Source organism: Numenius arquata, chromosome 2, assembly GCF_964106895.1.
Source record: "Numenius arquata chromosome 2, bNumArq3.hap1.1, whole genome shotgun sequence".
In the NCBI taxonomy this organism is placed as follows: Eukaryota; Metazoa; Chordata; class Aves; order Charadriiformes; family Scolopacidae; genus Numenius; species Numenius arquata.
Window position 1 is genome coordinate 16,002,619 of NC_133577.1, and position 25,594 is coordinate 16,028,212.

The window sequence follows — 25,594 nt, forward strand, 5'->3', positions numbered from 1 at the left end:
ATGGAGAACAGAAGAGGTGCCTGAAGACTGGAGGAAGGCGAACATCACTCCAGTCTTCAAAAAGGGCAAGAAGGAGGACCCTGGGAACTACAGACCAGTTAGTCTCACCTCCATCCCTGGGAAGGTAATGGAGAGACTCATTCTAGATGTCATCTCCAAACAAGTTGAAGAGTGGGGGGTTATTGGAAGTGGGCAACATGGGTTTACCAAGGGTAAATCATGTTTGACCAATCTGATAGCTTTCTACGAAGCTATAACTGGTTGGTTGGATGAGGGGAGGGCAGCAGATGTCATCTACCTTGACTTCAGCAAGGCTTTTGACACAGTCTCCCATAGCATCCTCATTGGGAAACTAAGGAAGTGTGGGCTGGATGAGGGGACAGTGAGGTGGATTGAGAACTGGCTGTGTGACAGGACCCAAAGGGTAATGATTAAATGAGCAGGTTCAAGCTGGAGGCCTGTAACCAGTGGTGTTCCCCAGGGGTCAATATTTGGTCCAGTCCTGTTCAACATATTCATCAGTGACCTGGACGAGGGGACCGAGTGTATCCTCAGCAAGTTTGCTGATGACACCAAACTGGGAGGGGTGGCTGACACCCTGGAGGGCCGTGCTGCCATCCAGCGAGACCTGGACAGGCTGGAGAGCTGGGCAAGGAAGAACCTCATGAGGTTCAACAGGGAAAAGTGTAGGGTCCTGCACCTGGGGAAGAAGAATGTTAGGCACCAATACAGGTTAGGTGTGGGCCTGCTGGAGTCAAGTTCTGAAGAGAAAGATCTGGGGGTCCTGGTAGACAGCAAAATGACAATGAGCAAGCAGTGTGCTCTTGTGGCCAGGAAGGCCAATGGAATCCTGGGCTGCCAGGACCTAGTAGGTCGAGGGAAGTCATTCTCCCCCTCTACTCTGCACTGGTGAGGCCACAACTGGAATACTGCATCCAGTTCTGGGCTTCCCAATTCAAGAGGGACAGGGAACTACTGGAAAGAGTCCAGCGAAGGGCAACGAGGATGATTCAAGGATTGGAGCATCTCCCTTATGAAGAAAGGCTGAGAGAGCTGGGACTCTTTAGCCTGGAGAAGAGAAGGCTGAGGGGAGACCTTATCAATGCTTATAAGTATCTAAAGGGTGGGTTGAAGGAGGATGGAGCCAGACTCTTTTCAGTGGTTGCCAGAGAGAGGACGAGGGGCAACGGGCACAAGCTGGAACATAGGAGGTTCCACTCAAATATGAGAAAAAACTTCTTTACGGTGAGGGTGACAGAGCCCTGGAACAGGCTTCCCAGGGAGGTTGTGGAGTCCCCTTCTCTGGAGATTTTCAAGACCTGCCTGGATGCAGTCCTGAGTAATGTGCTCTGACATGCTCTGGGCAATCCTGCTTTAGCAGGGGAGTTGGACTAGATGATCTTTATGGTCCCTTCCAACTCTAATAAATTCAGTGAAATTCAGTGAAAAGGTTACAGGAAAGGGAGACACTAGTCTTTAAAAGAATAATTACGGCACTTGGGAATGTCACAGTATTCCCAGGCTTTTCTCGGGTCTGTTGTGTAGCACCAAGGTCCATTCACATCTCCATCAGGATTCCTGCAGTACTGTAACAAACAATAAAGACAACAGCTATTAACCAGCGGACAAAAAAGCCTACCAATGCATGTTTCAAAATAAAATCAAATTAAATTTGGGAAATATTTTTTACTTCCTTACTGGTAAGTGATTTCCAATTCCTTCTGTCAAAATTTGTTTCATTTTTCTGTTTGTTCTGTGAGTTTAGAAAAAAATAGAAGGAAACTTCTTCAACTGCCTTCAGCCAGTAAGCTTCACCAGTGCAAGCTTGGACCCCTGAGCACTCAAAAAGTAGATCTTGACCTGGGATAGGGTTTTCTAAAGCACTAAACTGTCCACTCCTCTTTCTACTGCAGTTAGTAGCAACAGTAGAGTCAGCCTTGAGGTCTTTTCACACCCACTCTGGTTGCATGGCTCTAGGGCAAGTGGGTATTGTGTAAGCTGCTCTTGCACAACTTGGTGGTGCCTCTGAGTCCCAGGGGCAGGGGTGAGGGTTCAACCTTGATGTGGCAGGCCTGGTTAGCTGAATCACTCTCTAGGTCTTACTGGCCATAGTCACTGATCTCTGCTCAATGTAGACACCTCTACACAACTGGATGCTACCAGATATTTCCTTTCCCTGCTCTGAAATACACCCTGTGTCTTAGGAAAAATGAGAAAATATTTGCTTCTCTTCCCAAGAGTCCCTGCCGAATGCAAGAACCAAAAAGTTATGTCAGGCAGATTTTCTGGGGGCGTTTCCCCAATGTGAGCTGGAATTCAATACAGGGTATGTGGTGCCATCAGAGGTTTGGCTAAAGCAAGCTCAAAAATCACGTACCTGGAGAAAAAATAGTTCAAGCTGGCAACATCAAACAAGTTCTTTATACAAGTCTAGTGAACTAGTGGTGAGTACATGTGTTAGTAATAGGGAGATGAAGGTCAGAGATTGAGAATCACTTACAGGATGGGTCAGATGCATGTATGTCCTTGTATGATGGGCTGCAGCAGAATTCGGAGGGCTAGAGGAGGAATTAGTAGAGGATGGGGGCTGCAATCTATCAGCTATATATCTCAAGATACTTGCACTGAACATTGGATCCCTCGCCATCTCACCCATCATTGTTACTACTGAAACCTATGACCCCAGGTGCTCTTCCTGGCAGAGATCCTGCCCACAGATCAACCTCAACAGTGATGAGAAGCAAATGCCCATCTGAAGCCCCTTGGCTGTGCTGCAGAAGCATTCAACAGAGTTTCTGGGCATCTATGTGTGCCACAGAAGTACAGACTGCTCATATCAAGAAGAATTAGCATGATCAGGTTCTTGGATTGAGCAGAGGAGAATAAATTGATATACAAAGACCTGGCATGAAGTGCTTGCTGAGGGACCATGAAGAAGACAAGCGAAGCTCAATGACAGCAAGTATTAAATGAACAGTTGCTTACATTTCTATCCAGGCCTGCTCCTGGATGAGTCAGGGGAGTGAAATAGTCATGGTTATGAGGTCTCTGAGAACTCCACTCTTGACAAGTCCTGCCTCTTGCAGTTTTTGCTACTGTGCCACGATAATCTTTACCATTTCCATGAATGCAGTCTGTGAAGAAAGAGGAAAAGGAAATGACTGTTAGCTGTGAGCTATTGGGCCACATCCATACTTGGTGGTGGTGAAGCAGAAATAAATTTGAGGAAATACTACTAGGACTTAACACGTCCTACATAATATGTATACAAGGAAAGAAGAACACTATAGTGTCAATTATGACTAACAATCACATTTTAATTTCTTTGTATTTTAAACGTTTTCTTCATGATCATGAGTGTCATAAATCAAAGAAGCTTGTGACTCCAGAAGCCAGGACCACAAAGATCATTCACTCAAAAAGTCATTTCCTTACTGACACTGATATCTGTCCAATGCCACATTTTACAGTAGGTAAAAAGCAGTAATACATGTTTAGCCAAAATTATTAGCCTTCTAACCAGAAGAACATGTCATAGCAAAAAAATGAAAGCTGCAGCACTCAAACCATCTACTGCACAACAAAATTGCATCTGAACTGATTTTAAAAAGCCAGCTGTCCTCTGGTGGGAAATGGAGATCTGGAAATGTGAATGCATGGCACAAGAAAAGACTTTTTTGGAACAGTTGCCAGCAAAATGCCATCACCTCTATATTTGCTGTCATTGCTAGTAGCTCTCCCACAGTAGTGTGAAGACTACTAGCCATCTGTTCCGTTGTGTTTCCAGTATTGCCAGATGTAGTAGGTAGAAGTTGCAATATTAATCTAAGGTCACATACAGAAACCCTGCTATAAAATTCTACAAGAAAGTTCAGAAAATTAAGAGAATGGACACAGTATTATATTAAATTCTGTAATTATCAGGAGTTTTCTGTATTTCATCCTCATCAAATTCTTGATGTTTCCATTAAAAACAGCTTGCTGGTTACAAGCATTTTTGGGAAGTGGAAGGTATTCTCACCAGTATTTGATTCCTGTGTTGTCTGAGGAGGTTTTGGTAAAGTAACTTGTACGTGGCTATTGCATCTTTTCAGGTCGCAGTACTCCCATCTCACACTGGGGTCGGTGGTGAAGCACCATGGGCGGCTATCAGCATCTGGGTTTCTGCAATAATTCTGCTTCAGGTCCCTACAAATGTAAGTATATTATATTCCCATCCATGCCACTGCTCTGAGGAGAACTTGAAAGAACATTCTAGAAAGTAGGTCTGCTACAGAGTTAACATATATCATTTATCATGTAAAATGTGTGACAGAAATCCTTCTTCCATCATAAAGAAATCAAGAAACATACACAGAATATTTAAATATGCCAAATCACTTATGCAGTGATTCATACGTGTAGTAGAATACTGTTTACAAATCCAGAGAAGTTAATGCACATATGTATATTAAAGATACAATTCTTTTTACTTTTTAAAAGACATTAATAGCTTTTAAGCAGAATTTTTTTTTTTTTGCATTTCAGAACAAATAAATAATAAATATTAGGAATAACAAAATAACCCATCCCTTTCTCAAAGCTCTGATGAACTGCAGACTATGAAGCAAAGACTTAAACTAGTGCATAAGCCCATGTATAGAAACAGTTCATTTCAGTATAAGGGAAAAATTATGATAACTCTTAATTCCTACAGAAGCAATGTAGAAACACACAATTAATTACTCTAAAGCATAATAGTGACAACTGTGGTTCGTTTCAACATGAGGCTAATAGAAAGGAATGGGATTATTTTTAAAAAGTACACTCCCTTCCCAGTTTTAAAATCATTGTTGTGTAATGATGCAAATTGAGATGAGTTGGTGAACGGTCATTGTCCAATGAAACATGGAAATGGGAAATACACATACGCATTTGGGAACCGGTCTGCTGTTTTATTGTGTCGATGTGGTGACATTGAGCTCCAGGCTTGACATTTCTTTCCCGTGATAGTGAAAGAAGCTGTGCCACGGTAAGTCACACCATTGTCTTGATAGCACTCCTCAGTAATTTGAGCCTGCTCAGGCACATCAACAGCTGTAGTGAATAACAGAAACCAGTCCCTTGCATCTTAATACTTTGATATTTATACATGAGCATAGAAAGCCAACAGAAAACAACAAGCCAGAGTATTTCACTGACCGCCACAGCACTCTGTAACAGAATCCTTCTCAGACTGTGGATCAAAAGGAAGATTTCCAAAAATGTTTGTAAAAATTTCATGATATGCTAGATTAAAAGCATTTGTATATCAATTTTACTGTCATGCATGGGGACTGATTTTAGCTAATGATCCAAATAATTCACATATGGATCCAAATTTCTCCAGGGTAGGGGAACGTCTGTGGCTTTGCCACAGATACATGTCTGGAACAAGCCTGCCTTGTGTAAGGAGAATTTTCTTTTGCTTTCTTTTTATGGAATCTTGGTTCAGTGCTCTTAAATTACCTCAGGTTTTGCTTTGGATTCAGTTTTTCAGGAGCTGGCATATAAGGCCAATTAACTTTTCCATGCAGCATTTAAAAATTTAGTGGTGGAGGGAACCACCACTTGGAAAAAGGAAAAGATCTCTGTTACTGCAATTTTTCCTGAGCTGGGTCAGTAGGTGACTTAAAACCTGCTGCACTTATCCACCAGACTGAACATACAAGCCTGGGTTCCATACCAGGCTCAGGAGTTCAACTGATACATAGCAATACTAAAAGTGACAGCAATAATACAACTGAGCAGAAGTCACCCAAGATTTTTCAAAATAAACCACGATGACCCTTCATTTCAAGGTTTTTCCTGTTGTTCTTACCCGGGGCCTCTTGTTCTGTCCCATCACAGAGGGGGATAGTGCAATATTCCCACCGGGCGGTTCTGTTGGTGGTGTAACACCATGGCATCTTCTCACCATCAGGATTTCTACAGTAGTTTTCTTCTAGGCTCCTGAAACAGAAAATTTGGGTAAGAAAAGCCTCCCACGGAAACTAGTAAAAATTATGAAAAACAGGAGAATGTACCTTGCTGCTTAGTTTACTGTTGTATTTACTGGTGGGTAAGTCTGCTGCCATTTACTGATGCCATTTACTAGATGAATAATTGCAATGCACTGGTGTTTTGGATGTGCTAAACCAGATACCTGCTATATTGATGGATGAACTAAGAGGTTGTATTTCATGTAGTACTTTGAGGCCAAGAGCAGCACAGCAGAAACATGGGGAGAAAGAATCTAGCCCCAAGCAAATGTCAAAATTGTAACTTTCTTACTCCACATTTCTTTACCTGAGCAACAATACAGTAAAAGGATGAACTGAATCATAGAATTGTTAGAGTTGGAAGGGACCTTAAAGATCAACAAATTCCCCGTCATGGTCAGGGACACCTTCCACTAGACCAGGTTGCTCAAAGCCCTGTCCAACCTGGCCTTGAACACTTTGAGGAATGGGGCATTCACAACCAGGGAAAAAGTCAATCAAGCAGAGCCTGAAAGTCAGAAGAGGACACTGAATAATGGAGAGGTTTCACTTACTTGCAGGGATAGTTTTCAGGAGTGCGAGCATGTCTGTGAGGAGATTGAGAACTCCAACGCTGACAGGTATTTCCCGATTCAGTAACCGATACTGTGCCTCGATAGTCTTCTCCTCTTCCTGATAGACACTGACGCCCTGGTGCAGGAACTGGTGGGGGTGTTGCTATTGCAGAAAAAGGACTGAAGTTTAGCAGTGCCTTCTAGACATAGAAAAAAACAAAGCCAAGAACACTTTGCATTTTATAATTTAGTGGGCCTTTTAGCTTTCTTGGCAGGGAAGGTTTAAAGACCAAAAATTTGGAAAGTCCAAAGGTAGAGAAAAGATCTAAAAATAGCTTAACTTTGCTTTCTTCCATTTTAACATATTCACAAGCAGTCAGACTGCCAGAAGAACATTTGCATCTGCCCCCTTTACAGTAGCCAGGATACAACAGAACCAAGTGCTAGCAGCCCCATTAGAACAAAGCTGGAAAGTGAGCAAATGGTAATACTATGAAGAGAACTGGAGTAAAAGGGACAGGCCCATCAGTGTTAGGTACAGATATAGGTGCAGATATAAAAGAGATGCACTCTAACTGGTGAGTGTTAGAGACAGCAAAGATGAGGTCTTGTGAGAAGCCCCAAGGAAAAGTATCATGACAAGGACAGGCCTTTAGCAGAAAAGGAAATTGAAAAAGTGGAGAACCAAATTTGAAGAGCAAAACAAAAGCCAAAAGATTTTCAGGAAGAGTGAAACTGTTTGACATCAAAAGAGGAACATCAGAAGAAACATCAGAACCATTGAAATGCCTGGTAATGGAAAAACACATCAAGGAGGGGAGATGTGCTCCAGGAAAAATCATTAGAAATGCCTGTGACAGAAATGTCTAGCTTCAAAAGAGTTATCAGAGGTTCATCTCAAGTTGGTTTTTTTTTTTTCTTTTTTTTTTTTTCTTTTTTCCTTTGAGATCAGTCGGCAATCTCTTATTCTCTCTTCTGTCTTTGGGACCTCTTCTACTTGTTCTACCTCCTTGCACCACCCTGAATGGAAGATGTCTAGATGTCTTTGTGTCTAGAAATCTAGAGGTCAGACTCACTGCAACGAGGAATGTTGCAATATTCCCAGCGTTTGGTAGGGCTGGTAGTGAAACACCAGGGCCGAGGTTCACCATCAGGATTACGGCAATAATTCATCTTCAGATCCTTCTCTGGAAAACTGAGCAGGAAAAATAATTTTAAAAAAATGTCACTAATCACTGTAACAAGTATCCATTGACGATAAACAACGCATCACAGGGTCTGGCTCACTTTTCTGGGAGGTATCCATGAGAGTGAGGTTGCTGGGAGTCCCAGCGCTGGCACTCAAGCCCAGACTCTGTTGTCGCAACTACTCCGTGGTAGTTTTCTCCACTGCAGTGCATGCACTCCACTGTAGGAGCAAGGGAGAATAAGGATAAGAGAGACAGAAAGTCCCTGAGGAGCTGGCCCATAAACACTTATACTCATCTCACATGAAGCCTGATCAGACCAAAAGCCTGAAGGACAGTCTCTTTTTTTGGCGAAGTAAAAGCTTATTTTTCTTGCTAAGGTAACTTCAACTAGTTGATTACGTTTATAAAAACCCCAACATTATAGACTATAGTTTTTAAAAGACCTAAATTAAAACTACTGAGCTATGATTGAAAATCTGTGCCTTGCTGCTGTTACATTTTATTGACTTCTGCACTAGCAACTGTCATTTGGTTTAATTCTAGGATTATGATATGTGAATACACTCATATAACATTTTTCTCTAGGAAAAAAATAAGATGACTTTGTATAGCTGGTTTGGGGGTCTTTTGATATCTTCCTTGTTGGTGTTGAAAATGTCTTTGGAAAGTTTCAGGTTGAACAAAACTCAAGTTTGGAACAAAGACTCAATTAAAAATAAAAGTATTTGGATAACTTCACACTCTCGAACAGATCTTCCTTAAAGGGAAAAAATCGGTATATGTATCCTGACCTTCACATTCTGGGATGTCACAGTAATCAAATCTGGTAGCAGGATCTGTTGTGTAACACCAGGGTCCCTTTTCATCATTATCAGGATTTCTGCAGTAGTTTTCCTCCAGTCCCGCCTTGGGATATTTTTCAGGTGTGTAACTGGAACAGAATGTAAATGGGATTAAAGAATAAGGAAATCAACCCAATTGTTCAGATGAGGTCTTGCATTAACTCCAGCTATTCAGTTTCCAGTAATTTTTGCTCAGCCAAGGTATCATGTAGAAAAAAGTCTTCTCTGGGACATGTTTCCTGGGAGACGCAATGCGAAGATATTTGTTGAAATGCAAGAGTTCTCTGTAACTTGAATGCTATGCCTTCTCAACAGGAGGTTACTAAACAAACCCAGTTGGGTGTGTTTTATTAAGTACAAAAAATACTGTTCTGCTAATTGTCTGGATTCACTGATAAAATTATGTACCTCTATCTCACATGCAACGTGTTATACCTTTAGCCAAGAGAAGAAGTTCTTGCCCTGGTGAGATTAATGGCAAAATTCTTATTTCAGTAGAACCAGATTCTTTCCTGTTTAGTGTTTTATTCATTTAAGGACCACAACATTTAAATGCAACTGCCAAGACTGACAATGTCCCTGTTGATCAGGTAGCCCCAGTTGCAGGTCTCTGAGTTACAACACAGATTAGACAATTATCTTATTCTAGATAAGTGTAGAAAAAATATTCTATAAGAAGACCGTGATCACCAAATAAATCACTTATAAGACTACTTAGCACATATAAATGGCTTAGCAAAATTTCAGAAAAACATATTAAAATATAAAAAAGGCCTTACTTTGGTTTATGGGGGGCATTATCAACCCACTTCTGGCATGGCACACCTTTCTGAGTTTTGGCTTCTGTTCCTCTGTAATCCACCCCTTTTCCCTCCTTGCATTCTAGAAGATAAACTGAAAAGATATGTGCTTAATTAATCACTATCATGACATGTCCGTTAGATTTTAACATATACGAAATCTATTGTCATGCTAGTACATTTAAATACATTCAGTCATATTTTGACTTTCTTATGTTGTCAAAAACAGATAGCTCACGTTGTAAAAACCTTCTAGTTATCTGTTGTCTAAGTTCAATTAATTAGCACTGAAAAATTTGTGTTAAAGCCAAAAACTTCCAAACCAGAATTCCAGAGAAATAAGTGTAATACAACCCAGTTCTTTTGAGAACATGCTATAGCATATTTAAATAATAAAACATGCTTTTAACATTTAAATATGCACTATAACAAAATAGAAACACACTTTCTTTTCATTGCCTCCTATGATGTTATTATAGTTATGCACTAAAATCAAACCTTAAAAGAGAGCCACATGAATTCTCCTGAAGAAGATAGTAGGACAGAATCACAGATGCATACACATAGCATTTTACCAGTTTAAATAAGTAAAATTTTTTAAGTTCATATAAATGCTGATGACATTGTTTCATTAAAGTTCACCGTGTCATGAATGAGATTTAATTAATTCATGATACGCCAAAACAATGACTCTCTGCTGTACAAGATAAAATGGATAGTTGTTTGATAGATGCTTCTGTATTCTTAGATTTTGGAACTTAATAGTACCTTCATGAAAAAAGAAAAAGGAGGAGTAAAAGAACTAGCAATGAAACCCTGTCTTTATATAAGTCAAGGACAATTTAAATGCTGAATAAGCCTGGGGTTTGTATTGGTAACCTTAAAAACATTAAATTTTTTGAAATTATTAACCATCAAATTAAATGAGAACTGAAAGCTCAATGTTGTCATTTTCTTCCCAGGAGGAGGGAGCAACCATAACCCCGTTGTAGCCTGTAAGATTTTCCTGGGAGACTGAACAATCCCCTTTCCCAGCAAAGAGCTGGTGACTGCAAGGGGACAACAGGCTTGCAAGGGGAGGGTCTACCAAGGCACGGCTGAAGGAACTCAGATCTTGACACATTCCCTCAGAGCTTCTATATCTGCAGTTTAGGGACAGTCACTGTCAGGCAGCATGTCCTCTGGCTTGGAAAACTAAGCAGGAAATTAATTTAACATTTCTCTATGCACAGGACATATTTCATCAGCCAGTTCCTCCTTTCTAGCTGCAGTGAAGCAGTCTGTCTTTTAGGCTGTGACCTGGATTGTCTCAATGTTTTTGGGTGGTGTCCAAAACAGATATTTGGGGAGACCCAGTTTTGCGTCAGCTTTTCTCAGCATCAGAGTTATACCAAAGCTGACATAGAAGAGAAGATTAAGATAAATCTGGAGAAACAATGTTATTTTACACAGATCTGTCTTGTCAATAGTGAAAAGAACTAATGTTTGAATCTGAAATAAGGTCCAGCTCCTCCGTGGGCTGATAGGTTGTTTAGATCTGGATTTATAGATGTACCTTTAGGCACATCTTTATTTCAATGTATATATATGGGAAAGTTTACTCTAGAAACTTTAGCTGGAAGCCGTTTGGATCCCTCAAACAATTTTGCAATAAATTAACATTAAAAACCTCAATAACTGAACATTGAATCAGTCAAGTGCTGACTCTCTTTGTTTGCATAAACTTTTGACCGTTTATATAACCTTTAGGTTTTTTTCTGTCTGATGACAAAAAACTAACTTTGAACCCCAAACTCAACCCGTGTCCCTTGGGTTAACTATTTACAAACAGATATGTGGATAACAATTCCCAAATGTTAGCTTTAATTCTTATTACTTTTTCTATAAGCCAGAGAAGGCTAACTTTCTCTTTTACATCACATACCATAAAAAAATAAATTTTAAACCTGTGAATTTTATACCAATTTTCATCCTTTTCTTTGAATGCAACAATAAAGAGCAATTAGGTTTCATCAAGTAATTGCTTCAACTGAAAAAGAAATAATGTTGGTTTCAGCAATGGTATTGCAAAAGCATCTGGGCACGTGAAAGGAATTTCCTTGAAGTATCAGGACAGCAGCAGCTGCTGGAGGCAGTGATGTGATCTGCCAAGGTAAAAGCTACATTTTCCCTTCTGTTCTGTAACAATAGATTAAGCTGATGTTATCATGGGTGGACACGTAATTATTTGAGACCCTCTGCAAATAAAGAGATGAGCAACAGAAAACCCATCTCACACATACACTATAGCCTGCGTTTTTCATGCTAACCATACCTAGGTCCATCTTTTGTTTTCTGTAGGTAGATGTGCAATTTTTGGACATTTTGCAAAACTTTTTGAAAGTTTGAAAAACTTTCAAAATTTGAAAAACTACAGTTTTTCACATCTTTACTGATGGGGTTAAAAGGCTTAAAAGGATGCCGTAATAAATCCTCACTGAATATTGCAGGACTCTCATTCAGGTTCTAACCTCAGCGAATCCAAGGAATGTCTCAAAAATAAAGCAGAATCAGTTTAGCTCCTGATCACAGCACTGAAGCAAAATTATTACAGATTATTTACAGTAAGTTATTTGTTGATTCTTTAAGATTTGTTACTTGACTATTGATTCATTCAATTTTCCTTCTACAATAGGAACTGCAGATTTCTTAGCATTACTTAATCATGAATCAGGGAAATTCTCACCAGCTTCTGGATATAATAAAAATATCTCATGTTCAAAACATTGAATCACCTATCAGTTATATATATAAAAAAGGCAGCTGGTTGTATGCTTCAGAAAATATCAGGCTTAAAAGGACCTTCAGTGGTCTTTAGTCAAAACCCCCATAAAAATCATGGCCAGCTTCTGAGCTGGATGAGGCTGCTCAAAGCTTTGTCCAGTCACTATCTGCAAGGATGAAGGCTCTGCAGCCTCTCTGGGCAACGTGCTTCAGTGTTTACCCACCCTCCCTGTGAAAAATTGTTTTCCTTATATCCACAATGTCTGAACAAAACCTCATTTGGATGTTCAGCTGCAATCCAGCTAAAGCTATTGAACTACTATCTAAAATCTTCTTGCAGGCACTATACACATAGCATTATCTTATGCTACAAGACTTTGCAGGTCAACAGAGGAGAAGGGATGCAGTTTGGTGGAGGTCATTAGTATTTACAGTTTAGTTATTGTGATTCTTGAGTTTTTGGTTAGAAACTGGCCTGTTGAAACCACTGCAGGATTTGCAGCAGCTGAGAACCTGGTTCTTTGTTCCTCTTCATGCACCTTTCTTTGCTGAAGATCAGCTTCTTGGTAGATACTATAGTTTCCAATTTTGGAATATTCTCAAAGGCATTAATGTTTTTAAAAAGTTAAAAATCAGCAAATGGTGAAAGGAAATGTTCACAAAGTCATTTAACACAGAACAGTAGTAATTTTATTCAAAGTTTACCACATTACCTTACATGTCTGAATGATCAGAAAGATCTTTTCTCCTTTGTGTATTACTTAAGTCAGAGAAAACATGAGACTTATGTTACATTAAAAATTAAATACATTCCCTCTTCCTTGTATATAGCAAGAGCTCAGTGCCTCATTACGTAATTCAAAAATAGTGTCAAAACCCAATCTTTTTTCCACATCTGGCATAAGGCGATAGATTTTCTAGAGAAAATAAAAAGATTGGATAGTTGTCGTTTTCAAAGACAGGCTTCGTATTTTCAGAAAGACTAGATCAAATAAATACACTTAAGTCACATAATCCTCATCTATGACAAAACTGATCAGAAATAAAACCTCTACAAAAGGAGAATACAAAATTTCACCATGTCAATTAATTATGTCATAGGTATATAGATTAGGATAAAAGTTTCACCAAATTCATTATTTGAAGAATACAAACACCACATAGCGACATATAAATGCTATAAAATTAGATCATTTTTATCTGAAGCATAGTTAACACTAACACTTCTGACAATGTGTGCAACTAAAATAAAGTTGAATTCTTGAGTCCCACCTAAGTAAACTGTGTATTTCCTTCGGTGACTCAAATGAAATTATTTGGTAGTTTCCACCAGTTTTCCAGTGGGCAAAGGTCTGCCTCAGAAACAATTACCAACACAAGTAGCTTTTCCTAGTACCCTCAGCAGAGACAGGGAAGATGCAGCTGTAGGTTATTGGCTGGCTTAAAAGGAGAGGAGAAGGGACCCTTAAGTACCTCCATTACTCCCAGCACCTTTTGCATACTCCAAGCAACAGTGCTCTTTTCTGCCTTGTGGACCCTAGGATTTAGGGAGCAGGAGAGATGCTGGAGCATTAATCTGGGGAAAAAATTGGTACCACTGCTATACAAGCAATGTGGAGGAAACAGGCCTTAGGTAAAGGTTGATCTACCGACTTTGACCTGGTGAAGGCTTAGCTCCCATTTAAAATAGGGTTATGTGAGTCCCACTAGAAAGCATATCTCAGTGAAATGATATAGAAAAGACATAAACATACTTCTTTTTTCATAAAGAACTGCATTAGTTCTTCTGAAGATCACTGCTGTTTTGGTATTCTCAGCCAATGTTAAACACTGTTGGTCTTTACTGGTGAATAAGAAGGCCCTGTTGAAATTAAGAGGAGAGAGCAATGTAAGAAACAATAGCTGAATGTGTGCATTATTTTCCTAAACACCTTTTCTGGTACTCAGTTATAATTTCAGCAAGCACTGCACTTCATTGATATTTAAGATTGTGTAATGTTTCACAAACCACTGAGTATCACAGCTCCCATTTTCAGTGGTGACTTTGACTCCTAAGTCTTCATACCAAACCTGGGTTGAAAGAGAGCTACATGAACAAATTATGACAAGGGATAAACAAGAAAGTTTATAACGTGCCAGAGGCTCCAGAGAACATGCTGGAGAGGATATGTGCACAAGGGACCTTGACCTTCTTTCAAAAAAATTGGTGGTCAGTCAAGAAGTGAGACATTCTAGAGTATTCAGCAGTTACCAAGAACAGGTAAAACACAACAAGCCAGGACCTAAAATTACCTTGTGATAACTGTTCTGAGTCATCGCATGTGAAGCAATGTAAACACTTTGTAAAACACAGCCATTTGTCTTTTCAGCAAGTACCTAGTCTGTAAGACTGCCAAACCTGAGTGGACGGCGTAACCTTTACACTAGCCTCTAAGAAAAACTCCAGAGAAGCTAAGTAATTTCTACGCCTAGCTTTTCTGAACCAAAAAAAGAGCAATAGCAACATGGCATTCAGTGGGTAGGTCTATATCAGGGATGTAAATACTGACAAAGCCCATTCTGTAGCTCTAATATCAACTGGCATGAGCCTGTTGTGTCTGTGCTTTTAAATCGGCACAGCTTCTCCCTAAAGAAGTGGGATCCCATCTGGACTCACTGGGTGTTTGGGAACACTGTCTGTGCACTCTGAGGAGTGTTGGGTGCCTTGCTTCAAAACTACACTGGGGACTGTTCCCCTCGATCCAAGCCCAGCTCTCGTAATGTTGAACTTGTAAGTAGGGATGTAGCGAGCGAGCGTGGTCCAACACACTGCTGAGGCAGGACAAGAAGTCTGAAGTACTGATCTGGACTCAGTGGTCTGAAGCACTGATGTGATGGGGCTGCGGTACTGGCCTGGTCTTAGAGCTCTGCCTAACCATTACCCTTCTTCCCCCAGATCCTTCCCTGCCAGATAGCATCTGTCCTGTACTGATTGTAATAGATCTCACGGAATTGACTGGCGAGGCAAGGACAAAGCAACCCTGATGTTATTCCAGTGTCAGGTGATGGTAGGCTCAGACCTGGGGCAGAGGCTAAGGAATGATACTGTATCTGAATATGCCTCAAAAAAGAATAATAATCCTCTGCACACTGTAAATATAAAATCTGAATATACAGACCTGCCCTCTCTGCCTTCCTCCCTGCACTCCCGAGACAAGTACTGCTGAAGCTCTGCAGTCTTCGTGTGATTTTTAGAGGGGAGTAGGGTCAAAGGGAATGAGTGGTACTTCACATGCTCAGTCAGCAAACCCCTGTCATCCTTCAGGGTTACATCTCTTTAAAAAAAGTCTCATTTTCCCTTTTGATTTATAACACAAATTTATAAAACACACATAAAAAGTCAGCACCAGGGTATCCCTGCCTTGAATAAAAGCTGATGGAGAACCAAGTGCTGGAAACAGCCCTGCAGACAGTCAGTCTGCTGGGTTCAAAAAGTTATGCTGCAGAAGTGGTAGATCTCGTGAAGATTAGAGGAGAAAACCTCCCTGCCTCACATGGGAGGACAGCCTCCTACCACAGTAATGGATACCTCTCCTCATTGCTCTGGGTGCCTGCTGTACTGCTGAAGCTCCGTGGGCTCAGAAGCTTTGGCACAGGGGGCTCAGAAGCCTTCGGCTCAAAGCAACAGGCTCCCCTGAGGCAGGAGCCTGAGCAAAGGCCCGTGGTACAGAGTGGCCAAATTCTTTCATGCTTTCCAGCCCCTTGGGCTTGGTTAAATGCAAGTGCAGAAAGAGGGCTTGGCTGGACGTAGGGTTTAGGATCGTTAGGGTTTAGGATCATTAAGGTTTAGATAGCCATCTCTTTCTCAAAGTAAACAGAAGTTACGTAAGTCCAAATTCTAGTAAAATTCAGAATAATGGATATATCTGCAAAATAATAGGTAACACAATGAACGTAAGAAATGCTGTTATTGCTGTCCTAAAATTCCAAGCAATTAATTATGACTTTTTATTGCAAAAGGAATGCAAGAGTCTTGGTAAAACCATGTCACATTGGTTTTCATTGTGCCAAGCTGTGCATCAAGATATCACAATGTTCTCCAATAAAAATTCAACATAATTTTCTTAATTTTTCTATTTCTGCTGTCTTCATCTATATGTCCCAGGCATTCTGTTTCTATACATCTTTCATTTTTTCCGGCAAATCTCAGACACACACACTCCTAAAAAATCCCTCAAAAGTTCAGACTGCTGATAAATAAGGCAGAATGCTCCATCATCTGCAATGAAAGATGTATATGGGAACCAGTGAATATTACCTGCAAGTAAATTTAGTCTCAGTTTCACATCGCTCTGCACATTCTTCTTGACTATTTGTCCTGTATACTTGCTTCTTTGGGTTGAGCAGCCAAGCGCCCTCTGTTCTCACATAGCTATCTAGTACACTTCCTTGCACTAAGAGGAAAAAGAGAGAAAGAGGTAAAAATGCGAATGCTGATAGGATTTATTTTAAAATTTCATGTTAAATTCTTTGTCTCCTAGTTGAGTAACATCATCATTTAATTGATAGAAACATTGGGTTAATCATGACAAAATATGGGTAAATCTTGCCTTCTTAGTATGGTAAAGGGTAGCATCACTGAAAACCCCATGTAAGGCAGCACATGGAAGTGGCTTCAACAGTGTTTTGTATCATTCTGAAAGTCATGACAAGTAACACAAACCTAGGCTATAAAGTGATGGGAACAGAGAAGACGACGCAAGGAGTGAAAAAAGTGAGGTGTTTCAGAAAGAAAATATTGGTCAGCCATACTTTGGAGAAAGTGGAGAAATGGGACTCAAGAAGGCTGTGAAACAATGATTTTCCATTGCTGGTACCTACCCACATGGAATGACTTCAGTTTTATCAGCCACCCCATAGCTGCCTCTTTTCAAATGCTCTTGCGAGAAACAAGCTATCTTTAGTCACTGGGGTTATCACTTTTGTAATAACTCTGTATTGAACTTACTTAACAATCAAGGTATCAGATGATGCCCTTCATTGCAGTGAATTAACACAAGTCATTAAATTGGTAAATAAATTCACCTAGCAACTTCTGAGATACAACTTCACATGAAATGTATAGGGTGCTAAAAAGTAAAGCTATGTTTAGTGGTAAACTCCAAAAACGTTTAAGTACAACCCTTCTTGTAAAAGACTTTGCCATTTAGTATTTTCTTTTTCTGTTACAGCTATGCAACCTCTGAGTGCTTAGCTATAGCTCACAAAACTGTGACTTTCATGACTTCCAGCTGCAGGGTCACAGAGTTGGATGAGTCCTGTGATTTTTACAGTTTCTTTATCAGATGAACATATGACTCTACTGACAAATGTTTGGCTGTGGGAGTTACCCGTTCTGCATGATTTCCGCCCCAAACAGACTGCTGGCCTATGGTCTTTGCAACACAGCTCAGTCCTCCTCTGTGCCTGTTTTTTGGGCCTTGCTTTAAGCAATTGCTGAATAAAAGGCATACAGGGTCTCTTCCAACCTAGACGATTCTATGATTCTATGAACCAGACCCTGGCTTCCCCCTCCTGCGTGACAGCCATGCTGAAAAGGGGAACTACTTCTTTCTTCATCTTTTCTGACCTTTCTCTTTCTCGGCCATAGCCCAATGCCAGCAGGAGGGACAGAAAGCAGCCTCATCGCACTCGGACCCACAGCCTGTGACTGGGGGCTCCATGGGGACGTTCAGTGAAATGTCCGTCAGGCTGAGGAAGGCAACTATTCCTCCCTTTCCCAAGTAACACTCTTTTGTAGTGTGAAGCAGGCTCATACGCCTCCTGGTGCAGCTTAATTCCTTCACCTGAGCACTAGCTCAGCCTGCAGTTGAGTATTTCATTTAAGATCATTTTGCACCTACAAGGCAGAATTGATAAAATAGGTACAAAAGCCAGTTTATGTTTTCTCTCATTTGATAAAGGATTTGCAAACAAAAGCAGAGCAGTGCAGACAAAAGCCCAACTTCTGTATTTTCCTTCCCCATATAAAATTCTTACTTATTTGAGAAGTGTATTTGATTTGAATGAGGCTGTTCTTCTGCAAAAACAAAGCTTAGAAACTAGAATTTAAATTAAGATTATCATATGTAACTTTAAATAATATCTACAATTTTTTTATGCTGGGGCATGTCTCTAACATCTCCAGCTAAAATCTACCTGTGCATTTTTCTAACTTTTACCTTTTTTATATTTTAAAACTACATATGTAAAATGCTTGTGTATTTTATTGGGGTTTTTTATATGTGTTGGCACACTCATAACTCTATTCTTAACTACAATTGTAGCAGTCTGTGCAATTATACAGAAGGTCTGAAATATGTGATATCTGAGTGCCATAGTTCACTGAAGTTTAAAATTTTCAGGACAGAGAATATTTTATTTGAAATTTCTGAAAGTTGCAATCTACTTAACCCAAAAAGATATATGTAAAGAGCACTCCTCAATTCTTGTGTGTTACAAATTATTTTGTACTACTTTCCACAAAAACAGCCTTGCAGTACCAAAAATACTGCAGAAACTAATGCTGACCAGATTTTGGTCTCCTTATCAGATGGAATGGAAAATTTCCTGTTAAGATTGTTGCTATGAAAAAGACTGAAACTCTAGCGTCTAGAACAATTTTTCCTTTTCTTTGTGATTTTGTTTTTCACAACACATTTACAAATTTTAAAGCAGTCAAAATGAGGATCACAGTACTTGGCAATAAGAGAGAAAAGAAACAACCCTAGGATAAAAGGCTGTTGAATCCAGAGACAGTCATGTCTTTGTAGCAAGCCTTTAATAGGCTGCTTTCCAAGGGTGCCCCCCATTTCTGTCCATGGGACATTTTTGCAGGGACCCATTTGTTCCCCACACAGACACCAAGGCTGTTGCTCTTCTGGCGTCTCTAACGAACGCAACACTGGAGCAACCACAGCTCTCGCTTTGTTCGACAGCAACTCTCACTGCCCGCCAAACCCCAAATGCATCATCGTCCAGGTTAAGTGGGGATGCAGGGATTTGAGGACTTACCTTCACCAAATGGAGCTTGCAAGCGTTTGTCCCCCATCTCACCTAGGCAAGCAGAAGGCAAAGGACTCTTACCTGAGCTGAGCAAGAAGAGAAAGAGAAAGGCAGCTTTGCTAATCCCCATTTTGGCCCAGCTGGCGGGTGCTGGAAGTTGTGTGTGTCGGTGCGCAAAGTTTTATTGACTCGCACTGGAATGAGGCGGCATCAAACAAACAAGGCAGGTAGGTTGAGTTAATCATTCTCCCATGCTGTGGCCCCCTTTGCTGTGGCGTGGCCATTCAAACAACCTTGAATTGGATGGATTACCAAATCAGACTCAATCATTTGTACTGGATGCTGGGAAATGTGAAGGCACTCTCCTGTTTTGTGGGGCACGTTTTGTTCTCAAATGGTTAGGTCTTTCTTTGCTAGATAGTAGACAGGAATAATGTTGTGGGAAAGCATGGTAAATTATGTGAACAGGGCAGAATTTGAATTGGTCCTGACACTGGAGTCCCAATGGCAATTTCAGCCAGACATACCTGTACTGATTTATAAGGACCAACTTAAATTTAATCTCAGGGTAAGCACAGTTATCAGATAACATTAACTCTGCAAATTAGTTTAATTTTACTTTTTTATTAAAGAATCCCCTCTCTTCTGTGTTTCCTTGACCTAGACTTTTCTTTTTTTCTTCTATTTGGGAGTAAGATTTAGAGTTCATTTTAGTTCAATAGGACAACGTTAGGTTTAAGGCCCATAGAGAGCTATTTAGTGTTCTGTCTTACCAGCCATTTAACCTCACACTGCATGCATAAAGTCATCCAGCGAGGGTGTCAGACTTTGTTCATCCATGTGTTATCCTGATTTCAACATCAGCTCACTCTGCATTTCCCAAGCAGCCTTTGCCTTGGAAAAGTTGCCCTGCAGCACCATTTCATGGCTTCTCTTGCATGTTAGCTCACTGGTGTCACTTCAAAACAACTTGTTGAATCAAATGTGCTAGTGACTCACTGGAGGCAGGAGGGGGCTGAATACTGGATGAGGTAAACAGGCTTGAATGGGCGCTGCTGGGTCATGCAGTTCAGTCTTCTGCAATTGAAAGTTCATAGAATCATGGGTTCCTTCTAAAAAATATTGAGGCCATCCACCTCCTTGCTGTCCCCCTTACTTTAAGTAGAATGTGTTGTACTGAGGGCTTAGGATAAAGCTAGGGGTGCAGGAGTAAATACATAAGAGAGGCATTCTAGTATGGGAACCAGATCAGCTGCTATTTTACAGATTATGTGAGAAATCTAGAGCTGATCCTGCTTGTGGTCCTGAGCTATTTTTCTCCTGTAGGGTGCTGCAATACCATGACATCTGGTTGTCTTAAAGCTGTTTTAATGCAACTTTTGAAAAACAGCAAAGTGTGGAATACCTGTAGAGGCTTGGGAGACCACTAATGCTAGCCCAGGGAGTTGTGTAGATGTGGCTCTTAAGGACTTGGTTTAGTCGTGGGCTTGGCAGTGTTAGCTTTATGGTCTTTAAGGTCTTTTCCGATATAAATGATTCTATGATTCTATGAAACAAAGCAGATGGGCCCAAGAGAGGAGCTGATGGGAGCAAGACTCAGCTCACAAAAACACTTGAAGGGTGACAGAGAGAAGGGGTTGGGTATTGTGCAATTTTATGTGGGATTGGGTTTATCAGGTTTTAGGAACAATTACTCATTTGGAAATAAGGATAAAATGAAGGAACAGCATACAAAGTAGGCTTCACTAGAAAGCAGACTTGTGAGAGCTACTCAAGTCTGGTTTAGCTCCATGTGGTTTTAACAATCTTAGCCCCATTTTCAATTCTCACTCCAGATCCTGGGTTCCCTCCCTCCTGCTCCACACCCCCTGACTCCCTGGCTGTTGACTTGTCCCCAGCCACAGCTAGCATCTGCTCGCCAGTCCCTGTGCCTCCTTCCCATCAGATATTATCAGATAGTATTTCTTTCCTTACTCCAATGCAAAATAAGTTTTCTGTGCAGCCCTGCCCTCTCCAGCACCTCTGCCACCTTCCCCATCCTTCTGTATCCCCCATTTCCACTAAGATATTTGCTGGGTTACTGCGTTATGGTACACATCCGGTGGTTAAAGTTAAGAAAAAAGCTAGATACATGGGTTGCATGCAGCTGTTTCTCCTGCATGGGAGAGGTTTGAAAACCTTGTAAAACTCTTTGATAAATATGATGTTTTAGAGAGTTTAATCGGATCAGCTTTTCCTACAGGTTTTCAAAACCAAAGGAAGTAATTGTGGTAGCCAAAGGTGTGTTAACATCTGTCCAGGACAGTTTGGGAACATTCACATGTATCATGTAAGCAAACACTGTTTTGCAAGCTTTCCCCATGTTAAAAGTCCACAGATGCTCCTTCTGGTCTGTAGCAGCAGCCACTTTTAGACCTGGCTGTTGTCCTTCTCTCAGTCTCATTGCCTTGAACCTGGTTAAAATGCACTTACTTTGGTGCCGATGCTCCTGATTTATTTCTGAGGAAAAGAAAGAAAACTTATATTGCCATTTCTTTCAAAGATGACAATGCAGGTTTGGAGAAATATTATTCATCTCTGTCTTAATGGATCTGATCCCGGGAAACTGAACCTGGAGATATTGCCAGCAATTGATCCTGATACAAAAATGCTCATTCTGTAATTTCTCCACGAGAAAATGTCAAAACAGGAGAAGTGCCTTTCATCTGCCAGACGGGCACTCCTCACTGCTGTCTTGTGACAAGGATGTGACCTCTCAAGGCATGTTATTTTAAAGGATGTCTTGTGAATTGTTGATTTATCTGTCTCCATTTGAGCCTTTCCTTTCCCCTCATAGATCCACACAGTGTCTAAATCTTTCCCCAGTTCTGATCTTGTGGTGTTTGTTCTCATTTATTTGACCACTGTGGGGCCTACCATAGGTGGAAGTTTATCAGATCTTATTTCAGAGTCAGGGTACATGAGTTAGCACAGTGGTTAAAATATAAACAACAGTAGGAGGCTTTTTAAATAGAAGTTGACCCTTGAAATTGGGTTTACTGTAAGGTCAGAAAAATCCCCTGCAAAAGAAATTGCAACAAATGTCAGAACACAGGTCACACCTTATTGAATAAATTCACATAAACATAATTTCCCTAAATTTCAGAATCAGAAGGAGTCAGAAAACAGCCACTTAGATACCAGTTATTTGCTAAGAGGAGAAAGGACCATAGGCAAGATTCAGTTGCTTGGAGGGGAAAATCTTAAAAAGCAGCTCTAAGGAAGAGCACAGCTGCAAGACTGGGGTGAGCGTGAACTAAAGGAGCTCACGTAAGAGCTCCAGAGGGTAATGCTATGGCATAGATCCATGGGTAGCTGGGAAATAAGGAAACTATTTTACTTTCTTTTCAAAGACAACCACAACAAGTGACAAAAGTGAGACTTACATAGTCCTGATTCTCAGAGCCAGGGGGAACTTTGGGCAGCAACCCCAGAGAGATAATGTGGATGGCTTTTAACAGCAGAAACTGCTGCACGTAGGGTGGGAAAGGGTTCAGGAAGGAAAAAGGTAGCCAATTTGAAAACAAATTCTGTCCTTGTTCGATACATGAAGGAACACAGAGGGCAGAAGGCCTGGTGGATAAGCTCATCTCTGCAATTTCGGGCTACAGATGCTAATGTATTCAAGGGAAGGAAAGTGATGGTGACAGTAAGGAGACACACTGAGGATGTTTTTCCAGCAGTGAAAGTTTTAGTCTTTGAGATGTTCATTTGTTCTGGCTGCTGCCAAATATAAAAAAACAGCAGAATTAAGTAGTGTATCACTATGTGCCAAAACCAGGACAGATGACTGATAGTAAGTCGAGAATTCCCATGCTGCAAGAGAAGAGCTAAAACCACAGTCATTTTCTCACCTGGAGAAAATAATGCAGGGTTTCCAGACTGTATTCTCATAAAAGCTAAAAAAATCCACCCAAGTCACAAAATGACATCCAGAAAAGGCTCAAATAACTGTGGAACCAAGTCAAAGAAGATTCAGAGAATATTTTAAGTGAAGACTGAAAGAGTCTTCAGCCCCTGAAACATCCTGTAGCAAGAGGACAGACTGCTAATGAATCACATGGACTTCTGGGAAAGAAACACGATTTCCAAACGTGATGCATAGTGACATGAAAACTGTGATATTTATTAGAGCATCCAGGGAGATCTACACTGATGGTCACCCCAAACATAATCAAATAGTACAGAGAGGTACTCTGACAAGAGTGTCTGGGGTGAATGGCCTTTTTTAAACCCTGAAACCAAGAACAATAGCTTTTGGTTTTACATGAAACAGCAGCAGCATTTCAGTGGAAAACGTGCGGGTTCGTTGGGCTCCGTGAGTGGTACGCAGCTGCACACATCTGTGCTACTGTGGTCTGTGAACTACAGGAGGACTGCACAAAACCTCTGCAGGCAATGGTGTCACCTAGGTTGGCAGACCCCCAGCAGGCACAGTTCAGCCTCTACTAGTGAAAAACAGTATCAAATACCTGAAATTTCCATTAGGCAATGCTTACAGGCACTGAGGAATGGCTTACAAGCACCAAGAGAAACAGGAACAATTTCTGGGTCTGGACAGTTATGATGGAGAATTTATGCCAATGTTTTTTGAAGGAACAGCACTACTGGCAGAATTTACAAAAACAACAGTACATGGGGAATAGAAAGCAAGTGCCAGATGGCAGCAAGCCTTTCATGCGCTCCAGGAAATATTGCGCTCAACAAGTTCTGAAAGCATCCAAGTTTATTGAGTGTACAACTCAAAAAAAGCCTTTGGGGCTGTATTACCCCAAGAGAACTAGGGAGAGATGCACCGAATACTATACTCAAGCAGAAAACTTGTGCAACTAGAGAGTGTTTATATTGGTAACAAAGCAAAAGGAGCTGTTTCTGCTTGCACACTTCAGGTTTTTGTCCAACCCTATCTCACAAGTTGATTAAGTTGGGTGAATGGTAACAACAGGCAACAGAAGTGGCCTGAAACATTCTCCCCTGTAACAGGCTGTTACACCTTCAGCTGATCACACAGGAAAGAGTGGAAGAGACTCACCACCATCTCCAGCTCCTGTGGGTCAGAGCACAGAGGTCTGTAACAGTGTGAGAAACTTCACGCTAAGGGCGACATCCTTTAAAAAGGTGGCCTTTTTCTATGGCTGCTATGGGGGTACACAACCACAGGTACACTGAATGGAAGGTCAGCAGGAGCTTGGAGAAGGGGTCAATATTCAGGATCTGGAAGGAATCCAAGAAAAACATGCTGTCAGGAAAGACTGGGTTAAAGAACAGTTAGTCAAACTGTATCATGATGAGCAAAGGAAATTGATGGGTGGGTCATAATGGAAATCATAAAGAATTGATAGAGAATATCAAGGAATGAATAGAGAGTCTGAAAGTTTGGTTTTTTTAACTCCACCTTTTTTTAAAATCCCCAAATGGGTTTATAGAGCCTAATCTCTGTAGAGTTCTTTATAGCAATAATAAAGTACCTAAATACTAGATAGAGATTTATAATATACTTTAAATCTGGCATACAACTGGAAGACTAAAAGAATACAGAAATCCTTGTTCAGATTGCAGGTCCATAGAACGTGTACATTTCTTCTGCTATTAGGTCAACACATACACTTTTTGGAAGTGATATGTTTTTAGTGATATATAGAAAACTGGAACAGCTGAAAAAGCTGGAACTAGCTTTGGTAACTAACTTCAACTCAATGGGACAGGTGGGTTTCTGTTGATTTCTGATGCTTCTGCAACATGTCCCACTAAGCAATTTCCTTTGGTCACTGCAGTACTGCTTGAAGAGTCTTTCTCTAACCCAACATTTCCTGACATCTTCAATAGCAGTCCTTTTCCACTGCTCTGGGTGGCAACCAGGCCAGGTTCCTTGTCTCTGGGAGGCTTGAACAACTTGGGGGTGCCCTTTCTTTCTCCACCTCTTTGCTGCAGAGTGCACAGGAGCACGAGCTGCCAAGCCTGATAAGGCAAGCACCGGCACCCTGGCACCCAGCTTCACTTGTCCAGCCCTCTGAGACATCCTTGCCTCTTCCAGAAATGAACTGAAAGAACGGTTTATTTTAATTCCAGAACTCTATCTCAGAGTTGAACTGTCAGTGTCACAGGTAGGAGCAGGATTTCTGTGCAAGTGTGTCACAAAGGTTAACCCTACCATATGCCATTCAACTCATCGCTTTGCCTGCCGGAGTGGATAGTTGATTTTTCCATGCAAATATCTAACCTAGGAAAGTGAGATGATCGCATAGTGCAGCACAAAGCTCTGCTTGGGTTGTAAGAGTGGGGGGAATTAGCCCCAAGAAGAAGCAACTCCACCAGGCCTTCATCCAGTTCCTGGCAGCGCAGGCACAGTCCAGCTTGGCCTTCTCTTACCCAAGGCAGCGGCTG

The 25,594-nt window shown here is 40.9% G+C and overlaps 1 protein-coding gene across 1 annotated transcript in view; it reads right to left on the minus strand.

Moving 5' to 3' along the window:
* Positions 1–19,301, minus strand: part of LOC141462471 (plasminogen-like) — a 29,523-nt gene extending 10,222 nt beyond the window's left edge. The window contains exons 1-13 of the mRNA XM_074144302.1: positions 19,253–19,301; positions 16,446–16,581; positions 13,903–14,009; positions 9,365–9,479; positions 8,535–8,674; positions 7,841–7,961; positions 7,630–7,748; positions 6,554–6,716; positions 5,840–5,970; positions 4,911–5,076; positions 4,022–4,188; positions 2,986–3,134; positions 1,493–1,586 (exon numbers count right to left, since the gene is read on the minus strand). Coding sequence (XP_074000403.1) covers positions 1,493–1,586; positions 2,986–3,134; positions 4,022–4,188; positions 4,911–5,076; positions 5,840–5,970; positions 6,554–6,716; positions 7,630–7,748; positions 7,841–7,961; positions 8,535–8,674; positions 9,365–9,479; positions 13,903–14,009; positions 16,446–16,581; positions 19,253–19,301 — 1,657 coding nt within the window. The remainder of the gene's footprint in view (positions 1–1,492; positions 1,587–2,985; positions 3,135–4,021; positions 4,189–4,910; positions 5,077–5,839; positions 5,971–6,553; positions 6,717–7,629; positions 7,749–7,840; positions 7,962–8,534; positions 8,675–9,364; positions 9,480–13,902; positions 14,010–16,445; positions 16,582–19,252) is intronic.
* Positions 19,302–25,594: the final 6,293 nt, after the last annotated feature.